Source organism: Bombus terrestris, chromosome 12, assembly GCF_910591885.1.
Source record: "Bombus terrestris chromosome 12, iyBomTerr1.2, whole genome shotgun sequence".
NCBI classification, from domain to species: domain Eukaryota; kingdom Metazoa; phylum Arthropoda; class Insecta; order Hymenoptera; family Apidae; genus Bombus; species Bombus terrestris.
The window spans coordinates 12151586-12177808 of NC_063280.1; the positions used below are offsets into that span (position 1 = coordinate 12151586).

Consider the following 26223-nt stretch of genomic DNA (forward strand, 5'->3'; position numbering starts at 1 on the left):
GGCAATATCTCGATTCGATAAAATCATGTCTTCGTACGACATAGCGTGAATACCGCTATTGTCGCATCGCATCTTACCCCAATTTCTTCGTTTAGCTTGTACCTATTTGTTTATGCATATGTACGTAAATGCATCGTCCACACTCTTGTTTGTACGATGATGATAATTGTAATAATGTATTCAACGATTTGTGTATTTATATTATGTAACTAAATGTGTCTGTTCGGTATATTACATAGGCTGCTAGAAATATCGTTTATCGTCGTAATATTCGTACGAAAGAGCTTAGTCACCGTGTTCCTACGAATTCAGAATACACGTACGAAAAAAGAGAAAGAATCACGCATAAACATTTTTTCGTTTAGACAGCAATCATCTTCCATTTTATCTGAAAATATTGTACATATATTGTATGTACATACATATATTCATATTTCTTAAATATTTAGTTGATCATATCGATATCGAATAAGCAGAAGCTGAATACTATACAAAGTTGAGACAGAACATCTACCACTACAAGAATATAGAAATATTTTGCCGAGGAAACGTAATAAGTCCATCAGGTACGAACAAACGTCGAGAAATTGCAGAATTAGAATTATGAGTTTGGATGCAAGTGTCACGCGATTCGTCGAAACAGCGACATTCCTACGCCTTCTTTTCAATTTGATTCTGATTATCGATATGATTATTTGTTTAAACCGCGAATGAACTCGAGTAAGTCATTTGATCGATATGGAGGGAAATCAGCTGAACCCGTATACACTTGTATGTATCATTTCATTTCGTCTATCTTTTTACGTCTTACGACATTTTCTAATCAATATATGTATTATGTACATATACATATTCATTTGTATATACGTATTATATATATATATCGTTTTTCTTTTTTATTCAAGATATTTAACGGGTGAAAAATTATCGCAACTGCGATCTCTCGATGAGCTGCGTTTAGAAAAGAAACGTGCGTACTTGTAAGTAGATGTATGCACGATAAGTACATACATCGGAAAAAGAAATAAATTTATCGTTGTGTTCGTTGTATAAAAAAAAGATTAAAGAAGAAAAATAGAATTATTATATATCTCGAGATTCGTATAAGCAATCAATTGCGCATGTTCGTACTCGCAATTTCCACGCTGATGCAACCGATTGCCAATGCTTTGACGCGGGTCACCGTATCGGGGTTGCTATTTCGAGGATGGAATAAGAAAGGGTAAGATGAGATAGTTGAGAATGAATCGACGTCACACTATCACTGGCCAACATTCCACGCGTTGCATTTCGTGGGCAACCCAGCTACGTATATTTGTGCCTGTCGTACACACGCACATTACACATTTTTTTCTACATCTATATATGTTCTTTTTGCCAGATTTACACGCGATACCTTGTTTCCCTCTCTCCAACCATTTTTCGTCTGCCGTCCGTTCCCCATTCCATTCAATTTCAATCGTTTCGTTCCGTTTTACATATTTTTTGAATTATTCGAAACACTTTGTACAAAGAATGGCATATTCAGCGTTCGTGAAACGAGATATACAATATACAATATAAGACAGAGATATCGTTTATTTTATTTCATCTCGTAAATTTTATGCAGCGCCACAAGTGTGCAAAACATGTATATACAATGACACATGTAAGTATATGTATAAGAACGGCCACGCATATGACAAACGTACACACGCACATCCGCGCTATACAGGCCCTTATCTTATTTACGCGGATATACAAATTTACAAATATGAGGACGCGTGCTAAATAAATATACAAAAGTTTAGCAGATAAGTCGCTGATAGGAAAGGAATAGTGCGAGTGTACGTAAAAATCACGAACACGATCTTCGATCATGAATGACGCAAATGAAACATCCATCTGAAATGAAAATATATACCTCGTAGGAATAGAATTCGACTCTGTATCTTCTTTCATAATTCCGATCAAATGGATAGTACATCGACGACGAACGCTCAGAATCAGAATGAAAAGATGCACCAGTCGACATCGATCGCTATATTTGTCAAGCACGGTGAGAAATACGTTCGAACGAAATGCACATGTTCCTTAAACATGCTTGGTCAAACAACACCGAGACATGCGAACCGATAATTTCAAACGAATCGTATCAACGAATAGACAAGAATAGCGAGAACAACGCAACGATGAAAGAGTCGACGAGAGAGTCAGCGATGGTGGCCGAGCGCAACGAACAAGGAGGAGAAACAATAGCACGCTTGCGCCATGTGCGATACGATACGATCATGTTGCGAACAGAAAGCCGCAACGAGACGTCGATTGGATCCGACGACGATCAGTGAAAATCGTAGAGAAGATAGCGATGCAACGACTGAGGTAATTGTAGCGTACGAACAATTTTGGGCAATTTAGTACCGCAAAGTTTGCGAACTATTAGCCTGGCTTGATGAGTCAAAGGCAATGGAGTCCGTGCTGCTTCCATCACAAGTGCCTTTTGTGCGTCTGTCAAACTACTCGATCTTCTTATCATGCAAAGATCGAAACTTTCTGCCGCTTCCAACAACGCCTTCAACAATCGTGGCTTATCAGCCGTGTTCTGAAGAGAGTTCAATATGCCGTGAGGGTCGCGGAACTGCGTCTTGATGACGACTCTTGCCCCGTATTTGAGTAAAAGGGCTACCACCTCGACCGAAGGATTCTCGTTCGAAGCGACGTATTCTGCGAGAACCGGTCTCAACGCGGGACCTTCGTCGCTGCGTATCACCAAGTTCGGGTCCGCTCCTCGTTCCAGCAACATTGACAGGATTTCCAGTCTATTCGGAATGTTGTCCGCGCAGGCAACGTGAAGGGGCGATCCGATGATCGGCGAGGTAGCGTTCACATCAGCACCTAAATTCGAAATCGTTTAGTCGCAACGTTATTCAGAGATCGTTTAAAACAACTTTAGATATATTCTACTTATGCCATGGGATGGAGTTATCGTGCGATTAGGCGAGGAATTGGAGGATTTTTTGTACAGAAAGGCAGCGGATGCACGATGATATTAGATGGTGAGTCGAGACAAGCACGAACGCGTGAACTTACCCGATTTCAACAGCATTTGTACCAACGAGGGATCTCCTTTCAAAATGGCCAGGTCGAGAGCCGTGGGTTTCTGATACTCGGGTCCGAGATCGAGACGAGCGCCTTGCTTTAGCAGCAGATCGATCACCGTCGGATCGCCGCCGAGGATCGCGTAATGCAGAACAGTCCGGTAGTCGTGTCGCGAATCAGCCATGGAATTAACGTCAGCTCCGTAGCTCAGCAGAAGCAGCACCGAAGCTATACCCTGACACGAACACCACGTTCTCATCCAATAAATATAGCTCTCGGTTTTCGCCATCTCGATCATTTACCTGTGGCAGTCTCGCCGCTTTCATCAACGGTGTGAGTCCAGCGCGATCCCGCGTATTCGGTTGAGCCCCGAACGCTAACAACAACTCCATGCATTGCAGATCCAACGGAGAGACCAGATTAATTTCCGATCCAAAGAAGTATCTTTTATTCGGATTCGCGCCAGCTTCCAGCAGAACTCTGGCCACCTCTACGTGCCGATTTTTCAAAGCGAGCCGCAGCGGTTCGTCGCACAAAGTTGTCCTGCACAGATCATCGTAGATCTTACCGTTATCCATTCTATTCTCTCTATCCTCTAATTTTAATATTATCCAGTCCGTTTTCTTCCCTTTCTTTAGCTAGGTTTCTTCTTTCTCGATCGTTTCCCGTTTTCCCTCCCTCCCGCTCCACCTCTTCGTCTCCCTCTACCATCCATCGTTTCTTAACATCGACAAAAATAAATGACGACAATTTTATTCGCGTATACAGAGAGATGTAATTAAATCTAGCGATAGGAATTCATAGTATGGAAAGCGGCTAATCTTTGGCTCCCGCTCCAAGGTCGTTAAGACAATTAATTTCTCATCGAAAGATCACGCATCGACGTCAGCTACGCTATCCGTATAATTGCGATTGGTTGATGTTTGTCGATCAAGATCGACAAATGCATCGTGACTAGCGTAGCACGAATAAACATTGATAAACAGATTAGAGAAATTAGCAGAGAAAAGAAAGGCTCCACAAAGGGCGAACGAGAAAGAGGCAGAGAGGAAAGAAGGTGGATAACAAGGAGATGGAAGAAAAAAGAAGAAGACAGAAAGAGATCGTCGTACCTTGGAAAAAGTTCTCCGGTTTCCGGTCTATGATCGACTTTGGCACCATGCTCGAGCAATACTTTTACTAAATCCAAATAACCATGTTCAGCAGCAAGATGCAACGCCGAATAGCCACATTCGTCGGTCGCATCGATGTCCGCGCCACGTACCAGCAACAACTGAGCCGCTTCCGTGTACCTCTGCCACACGGCGTAATGCAACGGCCTCAATCCCTGCGTTACAGGTTCGTTCGCCTTTGCTCCGCAGGCCAGCAGGATTCGAATCTCGTCGAGCGATTGCAATCGAATTATAGCATCGGCTAGCTCTCGCTGCAATGGATTGGCGATGCATTCCGAAGGCATCTGTTGCGCATAGTGGAAATCAACAAAAAACAAGGATTAACTGTACAGTCACGGATTCTCCTTATCGCTATAATTTTTCAGCTGCAAAAAAAATCATTTTACGGTCACATCACTTCCATCTAGTACTTGTCCAGTTCCCGATTCTACGATCGCCGTGTTTATTGCTCGTTCAACCTCGAGTCGACGCGCAGTGTCGCTTGATTCTCGCGCGCGTGAATCACCGAACCAACCGCAACAGATACGATTTGCTCTCCGACGGAACGATCGAGATCTCGACTGTTTCGAACGTCGCCGCGTCGAGACCGTGCCAAAGTGGTGATACAATTTTGGCGATGATATCGGAAGCGCGTCGATCGAGCCGATCGAGAAACATCGCCTAGCCTATTTTTCTTCGGGAACCACTCTACTACCGTTTGCTCTTCTTTCTTACACCATTTTGCGTCCTCGATCTTATACTTTGTCCGTCGAACCCGCATCTTCTTGCCGCTCGTTCATTCCTTTCTTTCACCCTTCACTTTCACACGCCTCGAAACATACGTAGAATGGAATTGTTGGTTCGTCGATTTTTAGGCAAGATAGAACGCGATGACCCGTTAAATGACACTACGCGAAGATGCGATGCAACGCAACTACTTGCGAGACGCAGCATGGACACGATGATACGACGCGACGCCACGCGACGATTCGAGGTGAAAGAGAAAAACGTTAGTGCGACAGTCTTTCTAAATTACGCGTGATCGGAGAAAATGTCGCGTTTGACGTTTCTTTCGCAAATCTCGTTCATGGTTATTTACTCACGGTGAATACTCTGCGATGTTCCAGCATGTAGAATCGATGTTGTAAACTGTCTTCTTTGTCGGAAAGTCGGTCCTATTTAAAGCTTTGAACGGTGATTCCGCCCGAAAATAACACAAAGGGAACGCGCGGGAGTGTGCGCACCAAATCATCTGTTCGCGACAACTACGCAATTTTCGTTTCGAAGAACTCGATTCGAAGTCGGGTACTCTTGTTCTCGCCTCTTTCTTCGATCCTCCGTTTTACAATCTCATTTCTTTCGAATTTTCCCAATGTCTCATCGACGTTTCTCTCCCTTTCTCTCTCTATCTATTCTTTTTTTTCACAGCTTGCTTCGCATCCTCTCGAGTTTTCGCCGATCGAAATCAAAATCGATGCACGCGTCTTTGGCGAGTCGGCATTCGTGTCCGTACGTCGAGATAAACTGTCCAGTCATTATCGCTCTAGCTGTCTCGGTCCGTTCACTGAGCATCTCTTCTCAACCGTGGCTCGATGCTAAATCGAATCGACGGCACACGAGTTCCAATCACGCGAGATTCATCAGCGTATTTACGGGCCTCCGTCTCGTAGCAAAATCCCTTTTACATTTACACGGTGCGTATAGAATTGTTTGTTTAGGCAAACTGAAAAGAGAAAAATTCGCGAAAGACCGTGTTTCTAAGAAAAGACTACGTTTCGTGAAAAACAACCAAAGTACTCGAGCGTTTCGCATTTCCCTCGTCTGCCAAATACGCTCTAATTATCGCAACTCGATGCAACGCGATAACACCCCCCATGGAATTTTCGGAAAGATCGATATTGATATTTCTCTACTAGCATAGGTATTAACTATCGGGTTTTAACGACGAAACAACGAGATTTATCGTTAATATGGTACATGGAATCGTGGCAACGAAAATAAGTGAAACACAATTTACGATTTAACGAAATAACTGAACGCAGTCACATTTTTGGAAGTACTTTTATTAAGAAATACTTTGCACTTATTAAATGCCTTATATTCTTAATTCATTTTAATTATAATAATTATTGTTATAGCGTTGTCCTATCTTTCTACTTAGAAGCATGCTTCGCTAACACACGTTACACGACCCTAAATTATAAGCAATTTTTTTTGTCCTTAACGTACAGCTTATGCGTAAATCAAACAACAATACTTTAATTTCACGAAGCCGACAAGTGCAGAGTTTTCAATGGAAATCTTCGCAACCTACGAAAAATTCTGTACAGAAGTGCCTATGTGTTGCGATTCGAGGAAACTTCAAATTCGTTACCGTTGCTGCGATTTTAGCGTTCTTATTATCGAATAATAGATATTTGTATGAGCTACGATATCGATCGTTATGATGGAGAGCCGATTTATCGGAAGTTTCCTCTCTCGAAATCAGTTCGGTAATCGTGCGAACGATGCCGTTGCCCTTTTACCATCTCTCTGCCTCGTCATACACGCCATTCCATGCGTTTTCGTATCATTTAAGGGCCACGACAGAAATTTTAGAAACAAGGAAGAAAAAGAAATACAATTCGATACTTTCTCCTTCTCCCACACCATCTATACTTCTCCTTTTACTTTTTATTCTCCTTGGTAATCTTTTATATTTCAATTTTTCACGATAAGACTCGGAGCGACGAGTGCAACACACTTTCGCGAGAATGCGGTCCAACTTAATAGCGCAGGGCTTTGCGCGACATTTCCATATCATGTATCTATATTTGCCGCTAATCGCTAATTTATCCGTCTATTTGCGACGCGTACTGGCGTTCCAAACGCGCGTGCGTCCCTCCCGAAAACACGTGTCACATCGGACGATCCCGTCTTTTCATCGGGAACAAATTATCGCCCGATCGCATTTCATTTCCTTCCGAACGATAAACGTTCCAAGACGGACCTCGCTCGATACGACGCGACGTTACGTTTAATACGTATACACGCTACACTTTCTTAACGGTTACACTAAATTTGTTATTCTTAAGGAACCTACGTTTAGAAAATTGGACTTTTTATAGGCTTATGTTTTCTTCGAAAAATATCTATAGAACGTTCTTCACGATTGTAATTCGAGCAAGGAATCGATCGATCGGTCTGTTATACTTCGGGACGGGAAGATCGACCGAGAGTTTTACCAAATGGACAAATCTTCTAATAAAGTACTCATCGTTCAAGCGGAGTTCGGAAAGTGCAATTTTCCATCATCGCCACCTCTCCCTCACTCTTTGTCTTCTCTTCTTTCTCACTCATTCTTTGTTTCACTCACCCGGTTTATTCTTTTCTTCGTATAATACCATATCTCGGAAAACATGTTTCTCACGGTAAAAGTTCAATACTTTAGCATTTTAATGGAAGATATAATACAAAATATATGTATATAAGTATATGTATTTATGTAAATATGGATCAAGCAAAATATGATAAAAGAGAAGAAACAATGGGTGCGTAATAAGACCAATGCAAAGACCGATCGATCGCATTCTCCGCTATTCGCAGGGCATTGATCTCGGTAACTGTAAAATAAAATCTTAATATAGCAATCGATTGATTATCGTAAGAAATATAATCGCAAATTCTATCTACAAATAATAATACCGCCATAAAAATGTATTCCGAAGCGATAATCTAATTAAATATAACGTAAACTGCCTCGAAATGGCTACGATCTACGTACTGCTAAGGAAATGACTATAATAATAATAATAATAATAATAATAAGAGTAGTAGTAGTAGTAGTAGTAATAGTAGTAGTAGTAGTAGTAGTAGTAGTAGTAGTAGTTGTAGTAATAGTAGTAATAGTAGTAATAGTAATAATAATAATAATAATTAATAATAATAATAATAATTAATAATAATCGTAATAGTAGTAATAATAATAAGTCATCAAGTATCGTTCACGCTTCTTTGATTGTTGTTTAGTTACATAGTTTAAGGGCATTATAATACACGTGAGTATGACACGGCTTTCCACTAAAAATATTTGTTAGATACGCTGAGCATTACTGACTTAAGCACTGTACTAAATTTACGTAAAATGTATCGTTATTATTAGAAAACTAATTATTCTTCATTGGTTTGAAATACTGGTTTTTAATAGATCTGTATAAAACCTTTGTCAACTGGAACTCTTTGAACGATGATTCGCGCGATACGAAACCTCAAGCGACGATACTATGTATCTTAATAAAAAACTACTCTCCGTTACTTATTCGTTATTCCAACATCCGATTTTAACCGTACAACACTCGCACAACACTCGCTATACTCTTCATCCCTTCCTTTCTTCTTCTTTGACGAAGATCTTGGATCGAATTGAATGTCAACGACCAAACAGTACATAAATGAAACATAAATCATTAGGCTTAAGAGAAGGAAACGAAACCGGATCCATTTTTAAAAAAGAAGAACAGGAGAAAGGATAGACAAAAAACATAAAAATTATAGAATGTCGCAAACGTTTCTCCCTCCTCTCTCTCTCTCTCTCTCTCCCCCTCACCCTCTCTCTCTCTTCCTCCCTTCCTTCCTTTGTGCAGTTCGAAAGATTCTATGCAGCTATAATACAAAATTAAACAGGTTGAAAAAGAGTGAGGGCAAGGGAGGGAATGATGGAAGGAGAGGAGCGAAAATGAATTTCCCGCATATAACAGATTTTTCCAATTCGTTTCCAACTCGATTTTGCGCGAACGAGATCGAATATCAGGTCTTGCCATGTATCGCGAGTAACCAAATGTTCACAAAGTTTCCTAACCTAATTTTTAGTTGTTTTTTTTTACACGGTATTCCGTATATTGTCAAGTATAAATAAAGTCAGGATTTATCACGAGGCCAGAATAAAAGGCAGATACGTTCTGAATGATAGGAAATTGTATAGCGTTTTACTCTGAATACTTTTCTTATTTCCCCCTTCTTTCTCTTTCTTCCTGTTTATCATCATCAGCAGCAACATCATTGTCGCCATCATCAACATCATTACATCATGATATATCATCGTCATCATGGTCGTCGTCGTCGTCGTTATCATCATAATCATAATCATCTTCATCATCATAATCACCGTCATAATCAACATCAATTATTATCGTCAATACCATCATTACTGTTATCATATCATTATCATTATCATCATCATCACCATTATCATCATCATCATCATCATTATCATCATCATCGTCATAATATTTTCTTTTCTTTTCTTTTCTTTTCCTTCTTTTTTTCTTTTTTCTCATATCTGGCACTCTTCTATTTAGGCTGTTTCACATTTACGGTAATTTACTTTGCTGGATTATTGCATTGCATGGAAAAATATGGCTTTATCCGAATGCTATTTAACAAAGGCAATACACTGTACGATTATAGTCTGTGTGTGTGTGTGTGTGTGTTTGTGTGTGTATGCTGCGCGCGCGCGCGTGCACATACGTGTATTCTACGTTAAGATATACGTGCACGCGCGCTGGTCGTGTATGCACAACTTCAAGTGTATGTAATCATTGTAATCTTTCGAAAAGGCAGATCCAGTATTCATAAAAGGATCGTACAATGTATATTCGATCACCTCTATGAAAACTGCTGGATTTTGACGACAGATTATAAATGTTATTTGTACACTAGCATGTAAAAAGCATTATGCTACGTATGTCATGATCGTTCATTCTCCGCTTCTTTTTTTTTTCCTTTTTCTTTGACAAAGTTAAATTGTAAACTCTTCCAACGAATACCGGTTCATCGAGCATTTGAATGTGTATAGCTATCGATTTATGTATACATGTTCATATGCTTCGTTTATAGATATATGTTCATGTATAATTATCGATGCAACAACTTCTGTTCTCATAACTGTATATTTATAGGTGTATGTATATACGTGCTTGTGTGTACATGTATGTGTGTATATATATGCATATATAAATATATAAACACACGCATATACAAAGGCAGAAAGAAGACACCTTCCACGCGTAAAGTGTCTACAAAAATATTTGTGTAGTAGACCCAGATTTGCGGTATAAGATTCGACGTGGTTGCGGATCAGCCACGTGTTACCAGTCTTGAACGTAGTGACTAATTCGTTCATGGACGAAGCTAACGATCTTGTAACAACTACGATATATCGTACGTCTTTTTCAACCGCGAGCTTCGACCCCATTGTTACCGATTTAATTTCGCGTTAAATAAAAGCAAGCAAGTAAACAACATTCACGAACGACTTGTTCATTTGTTCAATTTGTTGAACATTTTATTCGTTTCAATAGGGCCAAAATTCAATGTCTAGAATCTCGGATTAAATCCGGTTTTTGTTCAGATTCGAAAGAAGCAACTTAACTCAGTACACATACATTTTATTCAAGTATATGTATAAGTATATATTATAATATTATAATATATAATATATATATATATATATATATATATATATTATATCATATATATTATAATATTTATAATATATACTATATATATATAATATATACAATATTTATAATATACATTTATATATATAATATAAATATATATTATAAATAATATATTATATAAATATATATATATACATACACATATATATGTATATACATACATATCTATGTACGTATGTACACATGTACGTACGCACGCGCGCATACACTCAAACACAGGCGCAGACACAGACTTACACTAGGCAGACAGATAGAGACGGACAGACAGGCAGGCCGAACATGACGTGCGCGCACGCCTACGTATATACACACACATATACATATATATATGTATAAATAGGACGTAATAAAAAATAACCTATTCTACAGATACGTATTATCAAAAGATTTCGAGTGATCGTAAAAATATGATTTGCGTGACACGTTCAAACTTTTCCATGAACCGTATTTTGTAAATCTGTTGTAGCAATCTGTGTATAGGACTCAAAAAAATACCTCTTACGTTATCCATGTACGCAAGGTGTATGTGTCACTAAGTAGAAGAACGGAACACGGCCCAAAACTGAACCGTACGGATGGTCTTCGAACGCTACATCGAGACGCGTTACTTCCTTTGATTACAGTATTACGATATAGTATGAAAAACCAGAAAAGAAGAAAAGTAGTATTATTTACAATCAATATTGTATTATTTCCAACTGAATCGTATGAAACGACCGAAAATTCAATCATTAAATGAACGAAATGCTCTTGCATAACTTTTAGATGATCGTTCTTCCCTTTTTTCCATCGCTCTGGTCTTTCTTTTCATTTCGATGCTGCGTTCGAAAACTCGCACATGATGCGTATGTACACAGAACCGAGCTGTTCGAGACTAAAATCGTGTTTATTGTGTACGATACGTACACTTTGTTAATTATTTTCTATTAAATTACTATCTTCTGTAAATGCAATGAATGTGTATAGTATAACGAGTTTGGCGAAAACGCACTCGCATTGGACATACGTGATCACGTGAATCGTGAATGTATAAACGAGAAACGGATAACTCAGTGTGAGTCAATAAAGATGGGAAGAATGACAGTCTGGAACAGCTCCGACGTGGCAATAAAAAATTTGTTCGATTCAACTCAAGTCTAAAAACTGGCTACTTTTTGTACAGCACTACGGTAGGCTGGAGTTTAGGCTTTCTGGCAAACGATAGTTCATCATATGATATGGCGGACTTGCAGGACTTCCCGGTTGGCTATTCATACCAAGATTACTTGAACCACGACCGCGTTTTCGCCTTTGCAATATACCTTTTCTAACCATATAGAATCGAATCGTACTTATCGGAATTTTGTACTTTTCCGAAGCAACTTGAAATGTCATACCACGTGCTACCATATCCGAAGCTTGCTTCAATTCTTCTTCCGAACGTCTTTGTCGTCTCTGATAGCCTGAAAATTACACAAAAAACGATGAAGCGGAGAAACGATTTTATCCTGTTATCGCTTGATCCGATAAAACCTTAACTTTTTGATATAAATATAATGCCTAATGTACACGATGACTATTTCTCTAATTGTAAAACAATAATGTCACCGGGATTTTTCCCTCAATTTCTTTTTTATTATTTGTTCATTTTCTTTTCTTCCACTAAACTTTCGTTTCTTACCTTCGATCGCAGGAAACGGACTACTAGGATTACAATTACTGCTTGGTACCATGCTAATAGAGTATGGTTTGACATCGTGCTGTTGAGTAAACTGCTCATCCGGCTCCATTTTAACCATTCCCGGTGTTTCAGTTAATGTCGCTTCACAAGCGCTAAGGGCTTTTTCCAAATGCTGTAACGCCTCGCTATGTTCCATATTCATAAAATTTGATGAATTCGGATTCTGCGGAACTGGTGTAGTACTGTGTGATGGAGCGCTTGCTGTACTAGTCGCAGCAATTGACGTAGTCTCTAAAAAAGTAGCACTCGAAGTTCCGTCATCAGATGGAGTTTCCTCTCCTTTATAATCAGATCCATCCTGCTGTGCAGCCGTAGATGGTGCAACAGCGGCGTTAGAGTCACATTGTTGAGAACTACTTTCACTCGAAGAATTATCATTCCCTTGAGTGGATAAACCACGAACCTAGTAACGATATTACTACCATAAGAATTATTCGAATCAATGTGTACTTGTTCTAAAACATTACTTACAAAGATAGATAGTAAATCTGTACTTGAACAGTATTGTTATCCACTTACCTGTAAAACTTCAGCAGCTTGCATTAATTTACCTAGCTGCTGTTGCTCCACATATACTTCACCACGATACATAAACTCCACTAAAGCTTGAAGTTCCCACATTCTCATATCTCTCAAAAATATAATAGGATGAGTGCATGGTATTTCTAATAGCAAACGTTCCAAATAATCACTACAAGCGGACAGTACCACTTTGTGACATTTTATGGAGCCTCCATCACAGGCTAAAGTGACATCGACAAATTGTTCAGAACTTAAAAGTTTTGGAAATGCACTGTGCATATTTGACTGATGAGAGTTCCATGAAACACAAAATTGTTGGCGGTCCCCACCGGGATAATTACCCGGGTTATGTAAATTGCTACCGCCTTCCATTATTGTGCAGCTTTAGAGCAATTTTCCTGTCAATAACAGATTTCCTTTTATACATTACCTATTTTATACTTTAACAATTCAAGAAATATTTTTTATATTATCAAAGAAATGCTACAAACAATCCAACATTGAACAATACATAAAGCACAATTTCAATTGTTATGAAATGAATATCATGAATAATTTCTGTATCGTTGTAAAATTTATGACATCACTTTATATATTATTCCAAATGCTTTCTATCTTATCATAGATATTGCTCGTGTTGATATTATTATCAAATTTTCTCTTTCCCTGTATCTACCAAACGATGTTATCTTTTACCTTCATTTACATCAAGGTATGTGATGTTAAGAAAATTTGATGTATTTCAAAGAAACTCATTAATGCAAATTTATCCAACTTCAAACCTAACATAAATAGCAATAAATAAAAGCTACATACAGAGATTCGATAGGCAAATAGATCATCAAATTTCTTTTACTACAGCATTGTAATTTGGTAATGTGATTAAACAATAAATTTGACAATAGACTCCATTCATAAAAATAAGAAATATATGCTTGCTAAATGTAGAATATGAAAAAACCAAATATAAACATAGAAAATAGACTTACTTAAGAAAATTTGTTTAATACAATGTACAATATGGCTGTATTACCAAAGAAACTTTAGTATCAGTTATACGCGTTCGACTACTGCCATAAGTAATTATATATAAATACATAATATACCATTGAAAAATGTAAAAGATAAAATTACGATCGGATATTCGAATTAGTAATTCTACCGTAGCTTAGTAGAATTAGAAACGAGGAGGCCAACATCGAGAAACTTTTAAAGAAATTCCATGGCACTAGCCGAGAGCGAATGTGCAACAAAACAAATCTGTCGTCGGAAGCACATAAACGAATTCCTCGAGAAAAATGTTTAAATACAAACTTTAGTTACGCGGCGTTTATCGTAATCACGTGCTCAAAGCACACTAGCCGACAGGTTAACCAAAAAATATTCAATGTACGCGATCAGGTATAAGATTTTTTTGTCAATAGAAAAATGGTGAAATCTTTGTGGGAGACGCTGTCGGCGTGAGTGCCATCACCCCCCAGGAACGCCTTGAACACAAGTTTCGTCTTTCTTTTTAATTTCCGATATCGAATCCTATCAACTTTCCGAATGTAGACAACGAAATGTAATATGAATTTTCCAATAAATGATTTCACTCACGAATTTCCAGCTCGATTGACTCCTTTCAGATTTTCGCGTCGCTTTCGGGAAGAATCCCTTAAGAAAACATTCATCCGCCGAGATTTGCACTAGCTAGGGGAGCTGGAACGAAAGGGTGGGGGTAGTAAGGCTGGGGGTAGCTTAGTGGAACACTAGCGCACCTCTTGCCTTTCCTGTGAAAACTCTTACGAACGTTCAACTCCCTGAGCCTCACTCTAAAACTCTTCTATCTATACTTATGCATTATTTATCTGCGTATATATTTTTACTATACGTCGTACAAATTTCTTGCTCTTTTAGTTCAATAATTTCACCGTTTTATACAATCTCTGTTAGCAAATTTATATTTTAATCAAAATATTTCTATTCTACGCTTTTCATCATACTAATCTTCTATCATACTAACGGATCATTTCTCAATTTATATTAAATCTCATCTTCTATCGAATAACTAATCAAACGACACGTACTTCATGTTTTTACCGGTTGAATAGTTTGAAAATAATAATTTCCGAAAATTCGTTTCTTTGTTAACGCCTCTCCATCTTTCCTTAATGCTAAAATTTCTACGAATCTCGACAAACCTAATTATGTTGCATATTTGTTAATTAAAATAAGACGTTGTTTCTCCAAACTGAATTCTATATTCTATGCACATTCGCGCCATTACATGAGAACGCTCCATAAATTTTAACGAAATTAGGTTATCAACATTATCATCGATTCAAGCTTCCAACGTATACCACCAAAATATTAAAACACTACTCGGACGACAATTGGTTAAAGCGATTATTTTTATATTAACGACTTTATGCCTCTATGTTTTTAAATTTTCTCTTTTTTCACTATATAATTTATAGATTCCTATATTATATAATTTTCACCTATGTAACCGATTCAGACATATCTTCTATTAAAATTATCGATTGTGTCGCAACCAATGAAAATAGATTGCTGTTTGGTTAATTTTATTCGTGAATTTGATTGGTTTAGGAAAATATTCCAAAGTAAACTACTTATGTATCTCTTTTTCTTTTATTGGCAAATAATTGTTATTTGATGCGATTCTGAATGTTAATATAACTAGTTATGACGAGATGTAATTTCATGAAATATACATATATACGAAATTGTTATTAATCTCTAATACTTTGATTCATTGTATAATCTTAAATCTATGTATACCATGATTAAAAAGTAACTATCTTTTTTTGTGCATGGTATTAGATAAACATTGATTTCATTGCATTTTATATCTGTCTATTTATCTATCTATCTATCTATCTATCTATCTATCTATCTATCTATCTATCTATCTATCTATCTATCTATCTATCTATATATATTATATTTTACTACAGAAGAAGGAAGCGGGAGCGCGCGAAATATGTCTAAAATAGGTGGTTATGATACCCACGATGATGGTCCAGGTTTCGTCGGCATTAGATTTTGTCAAGAATGTAATAACATGTTATATCCAAAAGAAGATAAGGAGAATAAAGTACTAATGTACGCAGTAAGTATTATATATGTGTGTATATATATATGAAATGTACGTTGTTTTTTGAATCAATACATTGAAATCTGTTTAATTTAATCAATTTTTTTTTTTAGTGCAGAAATTGTGATTTCAAACAACTTGCTGATAGCAATTGTATCTACGTAAATAAAATTATGCACGAAATAGAGTAAGTGAAAATAATAACTTGTATATTCATACATTCACAGCAACATTTATGAAATTTTGACAAAAACTTATAGAAGAGTACTTTCCTTTTAAGCATATAATTAAGAGGTCTTAAAAAAGGATTTATTTAATACATTTACTACTATTCCATCTCACTATAATTTTTATGATTTCAGCGAGTTGACACACATTGTTGCGGATGTCATATCAGACCCTACTTTACCAAGAACCGAAGAACATCCATGTCCAAAGTGTAACCACAGAGAAGCAGTATTCTTTCAAGCACAGACAAGGCGAGCAGAAGAAGAAATGAGATTATATTATGTGTGTACTAACCAACATTGTTCTCATAGGTGGACAGAATGAAGTTCTACAAATAGTTTGTACATATTGGAAATCTGTATTTTTATAATATACAATACGTATTACATACAATAATGCGTAATAATATGTAATATATACAATATGTATTATGTAAAAAGAAAAAGAAATGTAATAAAATATATAAATGTTTTGTTTTCTTATTGATATACTAGGTTGCAAAATGTGTGTATATATATATATATGATATTGTATCAAATTCTAATAAATACATGTATTTAATGATAAAATATTTTATAATCTACAGCTATACTCATCAATATAATATTTATCATCTAATGCATAATAGATTGGTTGAAGCTGATAATTGATGGATTTATATTTTTTCTGAAGCTTCCAAGTACTTCCGCGCACGCGTGTGACAAAGTTATTTACGCCTTTAACCAATTGTGTTTAGTCTCAAAATTGTTTCCAATAAGAAAAACACGTTATCTGGAAATTCTCCTCGTTTCTGGAATTTGCATCTAGGAGGCCATTAGCAGTGATACAGATTGAACTCTATAATGCTCTCTTGTCTTTATTTTATTAGAGAAACGTTTACGCGAGACTGATTTAATTGATTAATGGGTGCAGCGCAGACGACTAAAGTTACAGAAAAAATGGAGAAGTAAAGTTGATTATTTATAATGTTGTATTTATTTATGATTGACATCTGAAAGTAATTATAGGTTATCCGTTTTCGGATACTACATATTTCAGTTCTCAACATCCAAACAGTCGAGGAGAAACAGAAGAACAACCTCGCGTAAACAGCAACGCGAGGCCACTATCAATTGAAGGACCATCTAACATGAATAACACTGATCCGCAAGTATTTGAACCATTACCAAACCAACCTAGGCAACCAACAACTGTACAAGGATTGCTTAGATTTGCTGTAGAAGCAGGCAATTCTCAGAATAGAAACAGTAATATCCAATTACAACCTATGGATGAAGAAGTTGGTAACATAAATGTGTATTAACGTTATAGAATATCCACAGGAAATTGATTCAAATTAAACTGTATTTACAGAGGCGTGAATTTCTGAAACAAACACTCAGCTCATTATCGTGCAATGTAACTGAAGAACTACAGAAAGCTATCAAATTATTGTTAAATGTAGTTGACCTGCGGCCAGACAATGACACAACAGAACATGAATCTGCATTAGAAAGGATTGCAGATTTTGTAGATAATATAGATATTGCTAATGATTTTTATAAAATAGGAGGTTTTACAATATTTGGTCCATGTTTAAACTGTCCTCATAGTAGTATTAGATGGAGAGCAGCAGATATAATTGCCGAACTGGCTCAAAATAATCCCTTTTGCCAAGAAAGATTTCTAGAAACTGGCCTATTTCCCACGTTATTGAATATGATAGATACGGATCCTGCAGAAGCTGTTAAGATCAAAGCTCTATATGCAATTTCCTGTAAGTAAAAGACTTTTATTCAAATAGCAGTTGTATTGATTTATACTTTGTTAATTATTCATTACACCTATGTCATATTTACATTCATTTATAATTGATGATACAAATTAGTTATACATTAAATATAGGCATTGTTCGAGGGCATCCAATATCCCTGAAATACATGGACATAAACGATGGATATTCTGTCCTCTTGAGAGCTATGCAAAGTTCGATAAAGAAGTTGCAAATTAAATCTGCGTTTCTCTTATCGTCTCTTTGTAACAAGGAAAATGTAAATGATTTAAAATTAACCTTGGTAAATATGGGTTTGATCGAGCAAGCGATAGGTTTACTGGCCATCGGTGATCTGCTTCCAGAGATAAGGTAGTATATGATTTTCATCATTTTTTATACAACCGAAACAAACTAAAACGATCCTTCATGTTTCAGAGATCAATTGTTAAATATCCTCGATGGTTTGACCAACGATGATTTTCTGCCTGCTTTAAAAGAATGTCAGCGTCCGGAACTGGACTTACAATCTACATTAGAGCAATACATAAGGGATTTGAAGCAAGAAGAAAATCCCGAGCAGATAGATGTATGTTATCGGGTGTTGAAGAAAGTTTTCTCTGAGCAGGATACAAATCAAGAAAGATAATTACAGTTTATAATAATATCGGATTTCCTTTACATGAATTAAATTTGTATATCATAAAATATTGTGATTAATAAATAAAATAAATGTATTTTGTTTTTATTATATTCTATGTATTTTGCTTTATCAATCGATTAATGAATCTACAAGAATGAAATCCTCTCAATTGGAATGTACAATAAGTGAAATGACATGGTGAAAAAACTATTGCAACCAAAGGGTAAGATATAAGTAACAATTTAAAGGCAGAAAATTATTATGATATATTACGTCATGTCTTTTAATGTATATACAGAGTGGTCTAATTAAATGGAATCACCTAAGTATCTGCCTTATTTGTTCTTGTATGAAAAAACTTTCCATGGATTTGCTTTTGCTTGAATTTTGCTTTTTGTTACATAGATGACATGCCGACAACACTTGCCAGTGTAGAAGAGCACGAGAAGCAGTTAAGTCTAAAATAGGTAGAAGTGAAAGAATACAGACATCTCCATCAATATAGATAAATGCGTTTCCGGTGCGGAAAAGGTACAGTATGTGGGTTTAATAGAGAAAGAGAGGGAGCTAGATCGTTATCGGAGAAAGTAGTTGCTAGAATAGAATACAAAGGTGCCTTTTTTATGCACGTAGCACAAATACAATCACCACTGAACAAATATCTAGAGAACACGAAGAACAAGAATAAAATGCTGATACAGAAGTGTAAATGATCGCTTGGTTGATGTTTCATTACTGTGTCACATCCCGCAGAAAATGTAGAATTCTTTTCAGTGTTCCAGCAGAAGATAGGAGGCTCATGAGGATCAGTCGTCCTTTATTAAAATTTTATTAAAATTAAAAAAAAATTTTTTTATCAGCAAAAATGATATTTTCAGCGTCGCTAAATTTTTAGACATATGTTAGAGGGCATCATAGCATATCACACGTACACTACATAGGTCAATTCTCGACAAACATCCGATATACAGGATTATCTATTCAAGTGAGAATCCGCACTCGCGAGAATTTGACAGCATAGTCACGTGTACGCTTATTACCGCAATCGGTTACAATCAAAACATGACGCGCCATGTATGAGTTATTGCTAGAACTAGAGTTAGTTACAGGCTAGAACACAGAGAGAATTTGGTGTCACCGGCCACTATGGCGCGTGGTGTTTTACATTTATTTGAAAAATAATCATGTACTACGATATCACTGCACATTTGCGTTTTTACAAACATTATGACCCATTTTCTACTTCGTTCGGTATTTTTCATTCTTAACGATTCGAACAGTTTCTTTGACATTGTAATTTAGAAAGTTTGTTAACGACTATTCTTTATAAATTGATTTTGATCTGATTTTGATTGCTCTGCTATAAATACATCGAGTACAAGAATAAAAAAGGAAGCAAGTGAGACACGGCAAGACGTTTTATGAAATTCATTTGTAAGTTATTCGCACAGCTAAACTTTAAAATATTTTCTGGAATATCTTGGAAACTATTCGAGATAGAGGAATGACGTTAATAGACAGGCTTTTTTGAGCGAGGAATATAATCGTGTAAACAAGTCTGGCGACATCAAACTCCCTTTGTGTTCTCGCCTATAACTAATCCTAGTTTTAGCAACAACTCGGAGACGGCGCCACATGTTTTGGTTGTAGCAATAAGCGTACATTTGATCATGTTGGCACATGTTCCTATTACAAGATTGTGTCTTTTAGTTATGGATGTAACGATCCTACATAGATATGATTAATAATTGATAATACGATTTTATATAATATAAATTATATTTTATGTTATACCCTTGTATGCAACAGTAATATTAACTGCAGAACTTCAGTTGGTAAGGTAAGGTAATGGTAAGATAAAATAAATATATTTAAGAAATACATATCTCTGATTCCATTTAAAAAATTGCAGTCGTAAGTGCATTGCTTAATTTATGGAAAGAAAAAGATCCTAGAAGGATAAAATTGGTCCCACTACTTAAACAGGAGCCACAATCTGGCTTATTGCATATTATATGTAGGATCGCTCTGTTTGTATACCTTTATTCACGTTTTCTAACTATAGTTAGTGATAACATAAGTTTAAAAATTGGAAACACAATGGGTTAGCTATAATGTATGAATTTGTCAAAGAAAAATAATTGTAACGATTTCCCTTTCACGTATCATATCATTTTGCACAAGAAACAATCACGATGCGCAAGTAAATTTAAGTAACTGAAGCTTATACATTTAATTGGTTACTTAACGTGAAACACGCGAAACAAGAAAGTCATGGGGTTAACCAATTCGTTTTTGTTGGTTAGAAACGTTGCCTGTTTCCCAATTTTGCATTCTTTCAAATTTTGCAATATTTCTTTGTATCTTACCTGAACCATCTTTATGCGATATTTTCTCTTTACGATTATACGATTATTAAATTACGTCAAATTATGAAATTTCTAATCTTACGTGCTACCATATTATGGAACGATAAATTTACAAATTATATCTCTTCTATGAAAATAAATATTATTTGATAATTCAAAATGATATTTCAATATTTAAGGTATCTATATTCTAGATATAGCATAAAAGGATAAAAATATCTCATCTATAAATATTTTTTATTGGAATAGAAAGAAAATATTCTATATCGGTATGGTTACTTAAAAACGATGGAAGTTTTAAGGGTGTTCAGGAATTTGTTTTACAGTCGAAAATATTACCTACATACGTAAAGCGCGTTGTTCAAATCAATTGTTTTAGCCAACGACAGGTCATTTATTTTCGAAGAAATGTTTTCCAAATGGTTGACATTGGTATTGTAAAAAAGTATCACGACGTGGATTTTAGATTTTTGCGTCAATATTGACATGTTTTCTAATTACACAACTCTGACGCATGTTCTTTTCAACTAAAATTCCTATATTTTTTCAGGTCGGACGTCTTCTGGCTGCAAATACATATAAAACCTCATGCTTGGAATAAAATTTAAATGCTGTTCTACGAATGGTCAACATTTTGTTAACGGATACTCAAATAATTAAATATCTTATATCATAAACATTATTTTAATAAAATAATGTTTTAAAATTCTCCTTTACATCTGTGAGAATTTATGAAAATCTATGAAAATCTATGAAATATGGGAAAGAATACGTATATATTTTGCAAAAATTTAATAGGAATTCAAACGATTTAAACTGAGATTAGAAAGAGTTGAACAAAATAGCGCGGAAAATTGTATTCATTTGATCATAGCGTCATTAATTTTGAGCGTAGTTGAAAGATGTAGAATACCTTACACATTATTCGTTATGCGCATGTATACTATTTTTCTATTCAGTTGATAAACCAGGTCGGTCCAGATCCGGATATTATCAGAAGTATGAATTCACGATTAACTTATTACACGTAATTATCTGTTTGTGTCTGACAGTGTACGTTTTAACGATCCGTAAAAAATTGTTAGAAACTATTAAAAATATAAACTAAGAATGCTTTATGATAATTTTGTGTTCATATGTATATATATAAAAGGATATACAAATTAGTTTGACTAGAATATAAGAGTTTGGCATAAATCTTTCATTATTAATAGTAAGAAAGTTAATCGAATTCTTTGTCGTACCAGATTATATGTATACTCTACAAGATTATTATAATAAGTTTAAAAATAAGGTTGTCGAAGATCGTTCTACGCAACAGAGCCAATTTCGCTGTAATTTTAATTATATCTAATTAGAATTGCATGTTAATTACTCCGAATACATCGACAAATGATTTATTTTATATTATCGTATATTAAATTTACGATAAAGAATAATTAAAATTACGATTAAGAATAAATTTAGTTTATTATGCCCTACATAGCGTATAAAATACTCATTTTACTTAGAATAATTTAAAGCAAATTAGTTTGTGAATTCTCTCGTGTTATACAACCTCGTATCCATTATCGCTAATTAATTATCGAATTGTGCCACTACATGCATCGTTGCGATGTATCTATATGAAATAAAGCTTTAAAGCTTATCTTCCGTCGTGCCCATTCTCTCTATCCGCGTTTTACAATCCCGTATTGCAACTTTCTAGGATTCTGAGATGACGAAGCGTTTTACGAAAATATATTAATTAATCACAGCATGCTGACCACGGATAAGTTAAACGGATTAATTTCACGACCAAGATGCTGTAACTCTATACATAGTTTCAATTACGATACATCGAAAATTCCTATTTTGTTTGCATATCGTATGCATTGCATAGATTTTTGTAGCTTTGAATTCGCCACAGACGTTTAGTTTGGTCATCGAATAAGCGACGAATATGGAACCGCGACGCGACCTTCGAAGGGTTGAAACGCGGTCGAAAGTAATCCGTGCGACACGCTGTAACATTAGTCGCATAGTTTTCCACGGCGTTCACGCGATAAGAGAGATTTTCACTTCGCATCGGACCGGTAAAGCGAGCAAAGTTTCGTTAAAGAGAATCCGGCAAGAGAGAGAGGTTCGATGCGTGGCGTATAGACAGTTCTCGGGACGTACCTTTACCTGCTGTCCCTACCACTTTCTTTGGCCGGCTGGTGGGCACCGCGTTCTCGTTACCGTGGTCCACGCTGCAATACCGTTTCGCTATCTCCTCATTCACCTCGCGATTCGACAGGATCGAAGAACACGCGCGCGTATCTTTCCAACATTCGTCTTCGAGCTGTCAAACTTTCGGAAACCAACGATCCTTTGTTCGATTCTATACCTTTTCACGTTCGTGCGGCGAATCTTCGTCGAGGAAGAGGTCGAACCGTTCTCAGAATTTTTCAAATTTTGTCCCGTCAAAGTGATGGATTCGGCGAAAGTCTGCCTGTTCGAAGTTGCTACACACAGGAAGATTGGATTTTGATATTTTTACCCTGGTCTCGCACGAGCAAGTGTAGAGAGTAAGATATCAAATTTTGAACAGTAAAAATAAAAGATAAGAGTTTGCGATACAAAATTCGACCGCCTCCCTTCCTACGATCGCTAATCGCTCCAGAAAAATCATGTGCCATCGCTACTCGGAGAGTCACGAATAGTTGTATACCAGCCCGCTGGAAGCTTCGCCTTTGGTACTCAAGTTTTTCACCGTGGCTCGACAAATTTTCAAAAAGAATCACCGATGGTTCGTTTGTTTGGATAGACGATAGACGCGCGAAGAAGATACGCAAAATCGATGAAAGGGACGAATCTAACGGTGATCGTCGGTCAGTGGAGAAACAATCAAACGATAAGGTGATAAGCAGGCTTGATTGCAAGGTGGAAAGTAGGTTGAAGAGGAAATCCTACGAGGGATATCGCGAGCAAGGGAAACGGCGATCACGGTCTAAATGAGTACGACCGACAAATATGCGCGTGTAGCACCTTGCTGATAGAGAAACCTGCCTCGTACGGTTTTGTTCCTTCCAATCGCTTACCTCGACGAAACTGTTGTGCGTTACATAAAGAGGGATTTTACCGACCAGTTAACGAAGCTGCTTGTGCGCGCATATAGGGAACGTCTGTCGGCTACTTTACGTAAGTAAATACGAATAATTTCTTATCTGAAAGTGGCGAAGAACGTGGATGTTACGCATCCTATCATCTACGATAGAGCAAAGAATACGGTCACGAGTCTAGTATCATGATCCATCGACGATAGCCCCGTCTTGCAATAATTTTATTAGAAACTTTCAGAGGAGTTGTCGAAAAGAGGGATCGTCTCGTTTGTTCGATAAAAGCTGCGTTTCCTGTAAATGACGCGCGGGTCGCTGGTCAATCGTGTAACAGGAAAATTGTTAAAATTTAAAGGCCAACCAATGCATACATTCGTGAATTAATATTCTTTATTATTTTGCACGCTAATACGAACGGTTAATGCGATACGATAAAGGAAGAAAGTACGTGAAACATCGATCGTATACGCGAATTACAGCGGATGGCAGAGAATTTGATCGAACTTATCGCGCTCGAGCCTTCTGACGGCTGATCAAATTTTTCGCGTTTGTAGAACAGATTTGTGAAATATATCGATAAGAGCAATACTTTCGAATTATTTTGCCTTCCATGTGTATATCGTGTATATATCGATATGTATATGTTTATACGTGCAATTTTAAAGACAGTTACGAAGATGTTGAACAATCACGTATTGTTTACCTAATTAAATGCTATAATTAAAGAATGACGTACATAACATTTTTTAAAATAATACTTGATCCTCAGGTGGAATGGAAAATGTATAAAATGGTAAATTTTCAAGTTTGTTCTTGGAGAATATTTTCTTCTCGGCAAGTATTAAATAATCTGCGATCGCGTTTTCACGTAAATTGGATTTTTCGTAAAAAAAGAACTTGACGAAACTTTCTTCGTTAAACGATATTACCCTAGTAATTAGGCTACAGATTCTTGTGTAAATTTATATTTTTATCGGCACGATTAAAATTTTGAAAATTCCAACTAGTATTCTCCTTCGGATATTTTATCCATTTTTGTACACTAGGTACGCGTTCTCTGTATTTCTGTATCGTTCGATTTTGCAAAACTGCGCAAAAATCTCTGGTACATCTGATAATTATATAGGCCGTATAATACTATTTTCGTTTTACTAATCCGATCATTGATAGAGTTTGGTTGGCACTGCAAAGTTTCGGCATAAATTTAAATATTGCGCTACGTGCGTGTTGGATGCAACAGGACGTCGAGGTATGACCTTTCACCTTAACGATTACCGCAAGGTTCGGGTAACATTTCTTTCCGTTTACGAGGCGTTTAGTTTCTTTCTCGCAATGTCGTTAAACTGTCGTTACGGCACGTCCTCGTGAATTCAAATAAACGTCTTAACTTAAATATTATAGCGACGACTTGGAATTTGTTAGATCATCGTTAACAGGACCAAATAGCGTAAAAATAGCTGAATACTCGAAATTTCGTTCGAACTCGCGGATCATTTTATTTGATTTGATAATTATGCCGTATTTTTCTACTACGATACTATTTCACCCTTTTAAACGCAATTAAACAAATAGGTCGTTTATACGACTTATAAATCGAGATTAAATAATTCGTAATTTACATATAACTTTCTTTTGTAACCACCGATATCCGTTCGATCGATCTTAGACGGAACCATTAACCTGAACTTTTCTTTGTATCGTTTCACCTGTAGGCATGTTTCGCTGTATTATTACACGGTACGTTGACTGGAACTACTGGAACTACTCAAACTATTATTTGATATTTAGGGCAAGTTCAGCTGTCTCGCAACGTTGATCAGTCACTGTCAAAACGTTTAAATGTCGCCGCTTATTCGCTTTAAAACGGAAATAACTCTTTGTTCACTTGCTTCCGTAAATAAATACGTATTTCTCAAATGTATACGCGAACACGTAATTTTATTGATATAGAAAATCACGTTTTATCTTATCTCGAGTAAGTTTTAAGTAAACGTTTCTGTAAAAACGTTCGATATAATTTCTATATTTTTATATAATTTCGGGATGTAACAATTTCATATCGAATTGTTCTTAATAAAAAAA

The 26223-nt window shown here is 36.3% G+C and overlaps 5 protein-coding genes and 2 long non-coding RNA genes across 8 annotated transcripts in view; 5 read left to right on the forward strand and 2 right to left on the reverse strand.

Annotated features, from left to right (window-relative positions):
* Positions 1 to 125: 125 nt before the first annotated feature.
* On the forward strand, positions 126 to 1563 carry LOC125386072. The gene is made up of 2 exons (XR_007225913.1): positions 126 to 771; positions 906 to 1563. It is a non-coding gene; the product is annotated as an uncharacterized LOC125386072 (long non-coding RNA).
* LOC100644616 (ankyrin repeat and SOCS box protein 16) lies at positions 1561 to 10722 on the reverse strand. The gene is made up of 5 exons (XM_003399824.4): positions 5333 to 10722; positions 4191 to 4534; positions 3381 to 3621; positions 3070 to 3313; positions 1561 to 2874 (listed from the first exon to the last, which is right to left on the reverse strand). Exons 1-5 carry the CDS (start codon positions 5357 to 5359, stop codon positions 2321 to 2323), a joined length of 1410 nt encoding a protein of 469 aa, XP_003399872.1. The 5' UTR covers positions 5360 to 10722; the 3' UTR covers positions 1561 to 2320.
* A 799-nt stretch (positions 10723 to 11521) lies between these two features.
* LOC100643256 (broad-complex core protein isoforms 1/2/3/4/5) lies at positions 11522 to 15430 on the reverse strand. The gene is made up of 4 exons (XM_003399814.4): positions 14571 to 15430; positions 12969 to 13369; positions 12390 to 12852; positions 11522 to 12171 (listed from the first exon to the last, which is right to left on the reverse strand). The coding sequence occupies exons 2-4, from the start codon at positions 13341 to 13343 to the stop codon at positions 11894 to 11896; spliced, it is 1116 nt and encodes a 371-aa protein (XP_003399862.1). The 5' UTR covers positions 13344 to 13369; positions 14571 to 15430; the 3' UTR covers positions 11522 to 11893.
* Positions 15431 to 15826: 396 nt separating this feature from the next.
* LOC100652323 (DNA-directed RNA polymerase II subunit RPB9) lies at positions 15827 to 16868 on the forward strand. The gene is made up of 3 exons (XM_003399806.4): positions 15827 to 16086; positions 16185 to 16258; positions 16434 to 16868. Exons 1-3 carry the CDS (start codon positions 15958 to 15960, stop codon positions 16621 to 16623), a joined length of 393 nt encoding a protein of 130 aa, XP_003399854.1. The 5' UTR covers positions 15827 to 15957; the 3' UTR covers positions 16624 to 16868.
* Positions 16869 to 16907: 39 nt separating this feature from the next.
* On the forward strand, positions 16908 to 18802 carry LOC100650822 (hsp70-binding protein 1). Of its 2 annotated transcripts, none has more exons than XM_012314727.1 (5): positions 16908 to 17245; positions 17338 to 17578; positions 17653 to 18055; positions 18184 to 18421; positions 18488 to 18802. In XM_012314727.1, exons 1-5 carry the CDS (start codon positions 17202 to 17204, stop codon positions 18696 to 18698), a joined length of 1137 nt encoding a protein of 378 aa, XP_012170117.1. In that variant the 5' UTR covers positions 16908 to 17201; the 3' UTR covers positions 18699 to 18802. The 2 variants fall into 2 exon arrangements, with proteins under 2 accessions (XP_012170117.1, XP_012170119.1); XM_012314729.3 differs by having other exon boundaries at positions 16976 to 17245; positions 17307 to 17578.
* A 905-nt stretch (positions 18803 to 19707) lies between these two features.
* Positions 19708 to 22709, forward strand: LOC125386071. The gene is made up of 2 exons (XR_007225912.1): positions 19708 to 20532; positions 21612 to 22709. It is a non-coding gene; the product is annotated as an uncharacterized LOC125386071 (long non-coding RNA).
* Positions 22710 to 23324: 615 nt separating this feature from the next.
* LOC100647114 (scavenger receptor class B member 1) overlaps positions 23325 to 26223 on the forward strand; it is a 38452-nt gene continuing 35553 nt past the window's right edge. The window contains exon 1 of the mRNA XM_003399923.4: positions 23325 to 24223. The gene's annotated coding sequence lies outside the window, so the exon portion shown is untranslated. The remainder of the gene's footprint in view (positions 24224 to 26223) is intronic.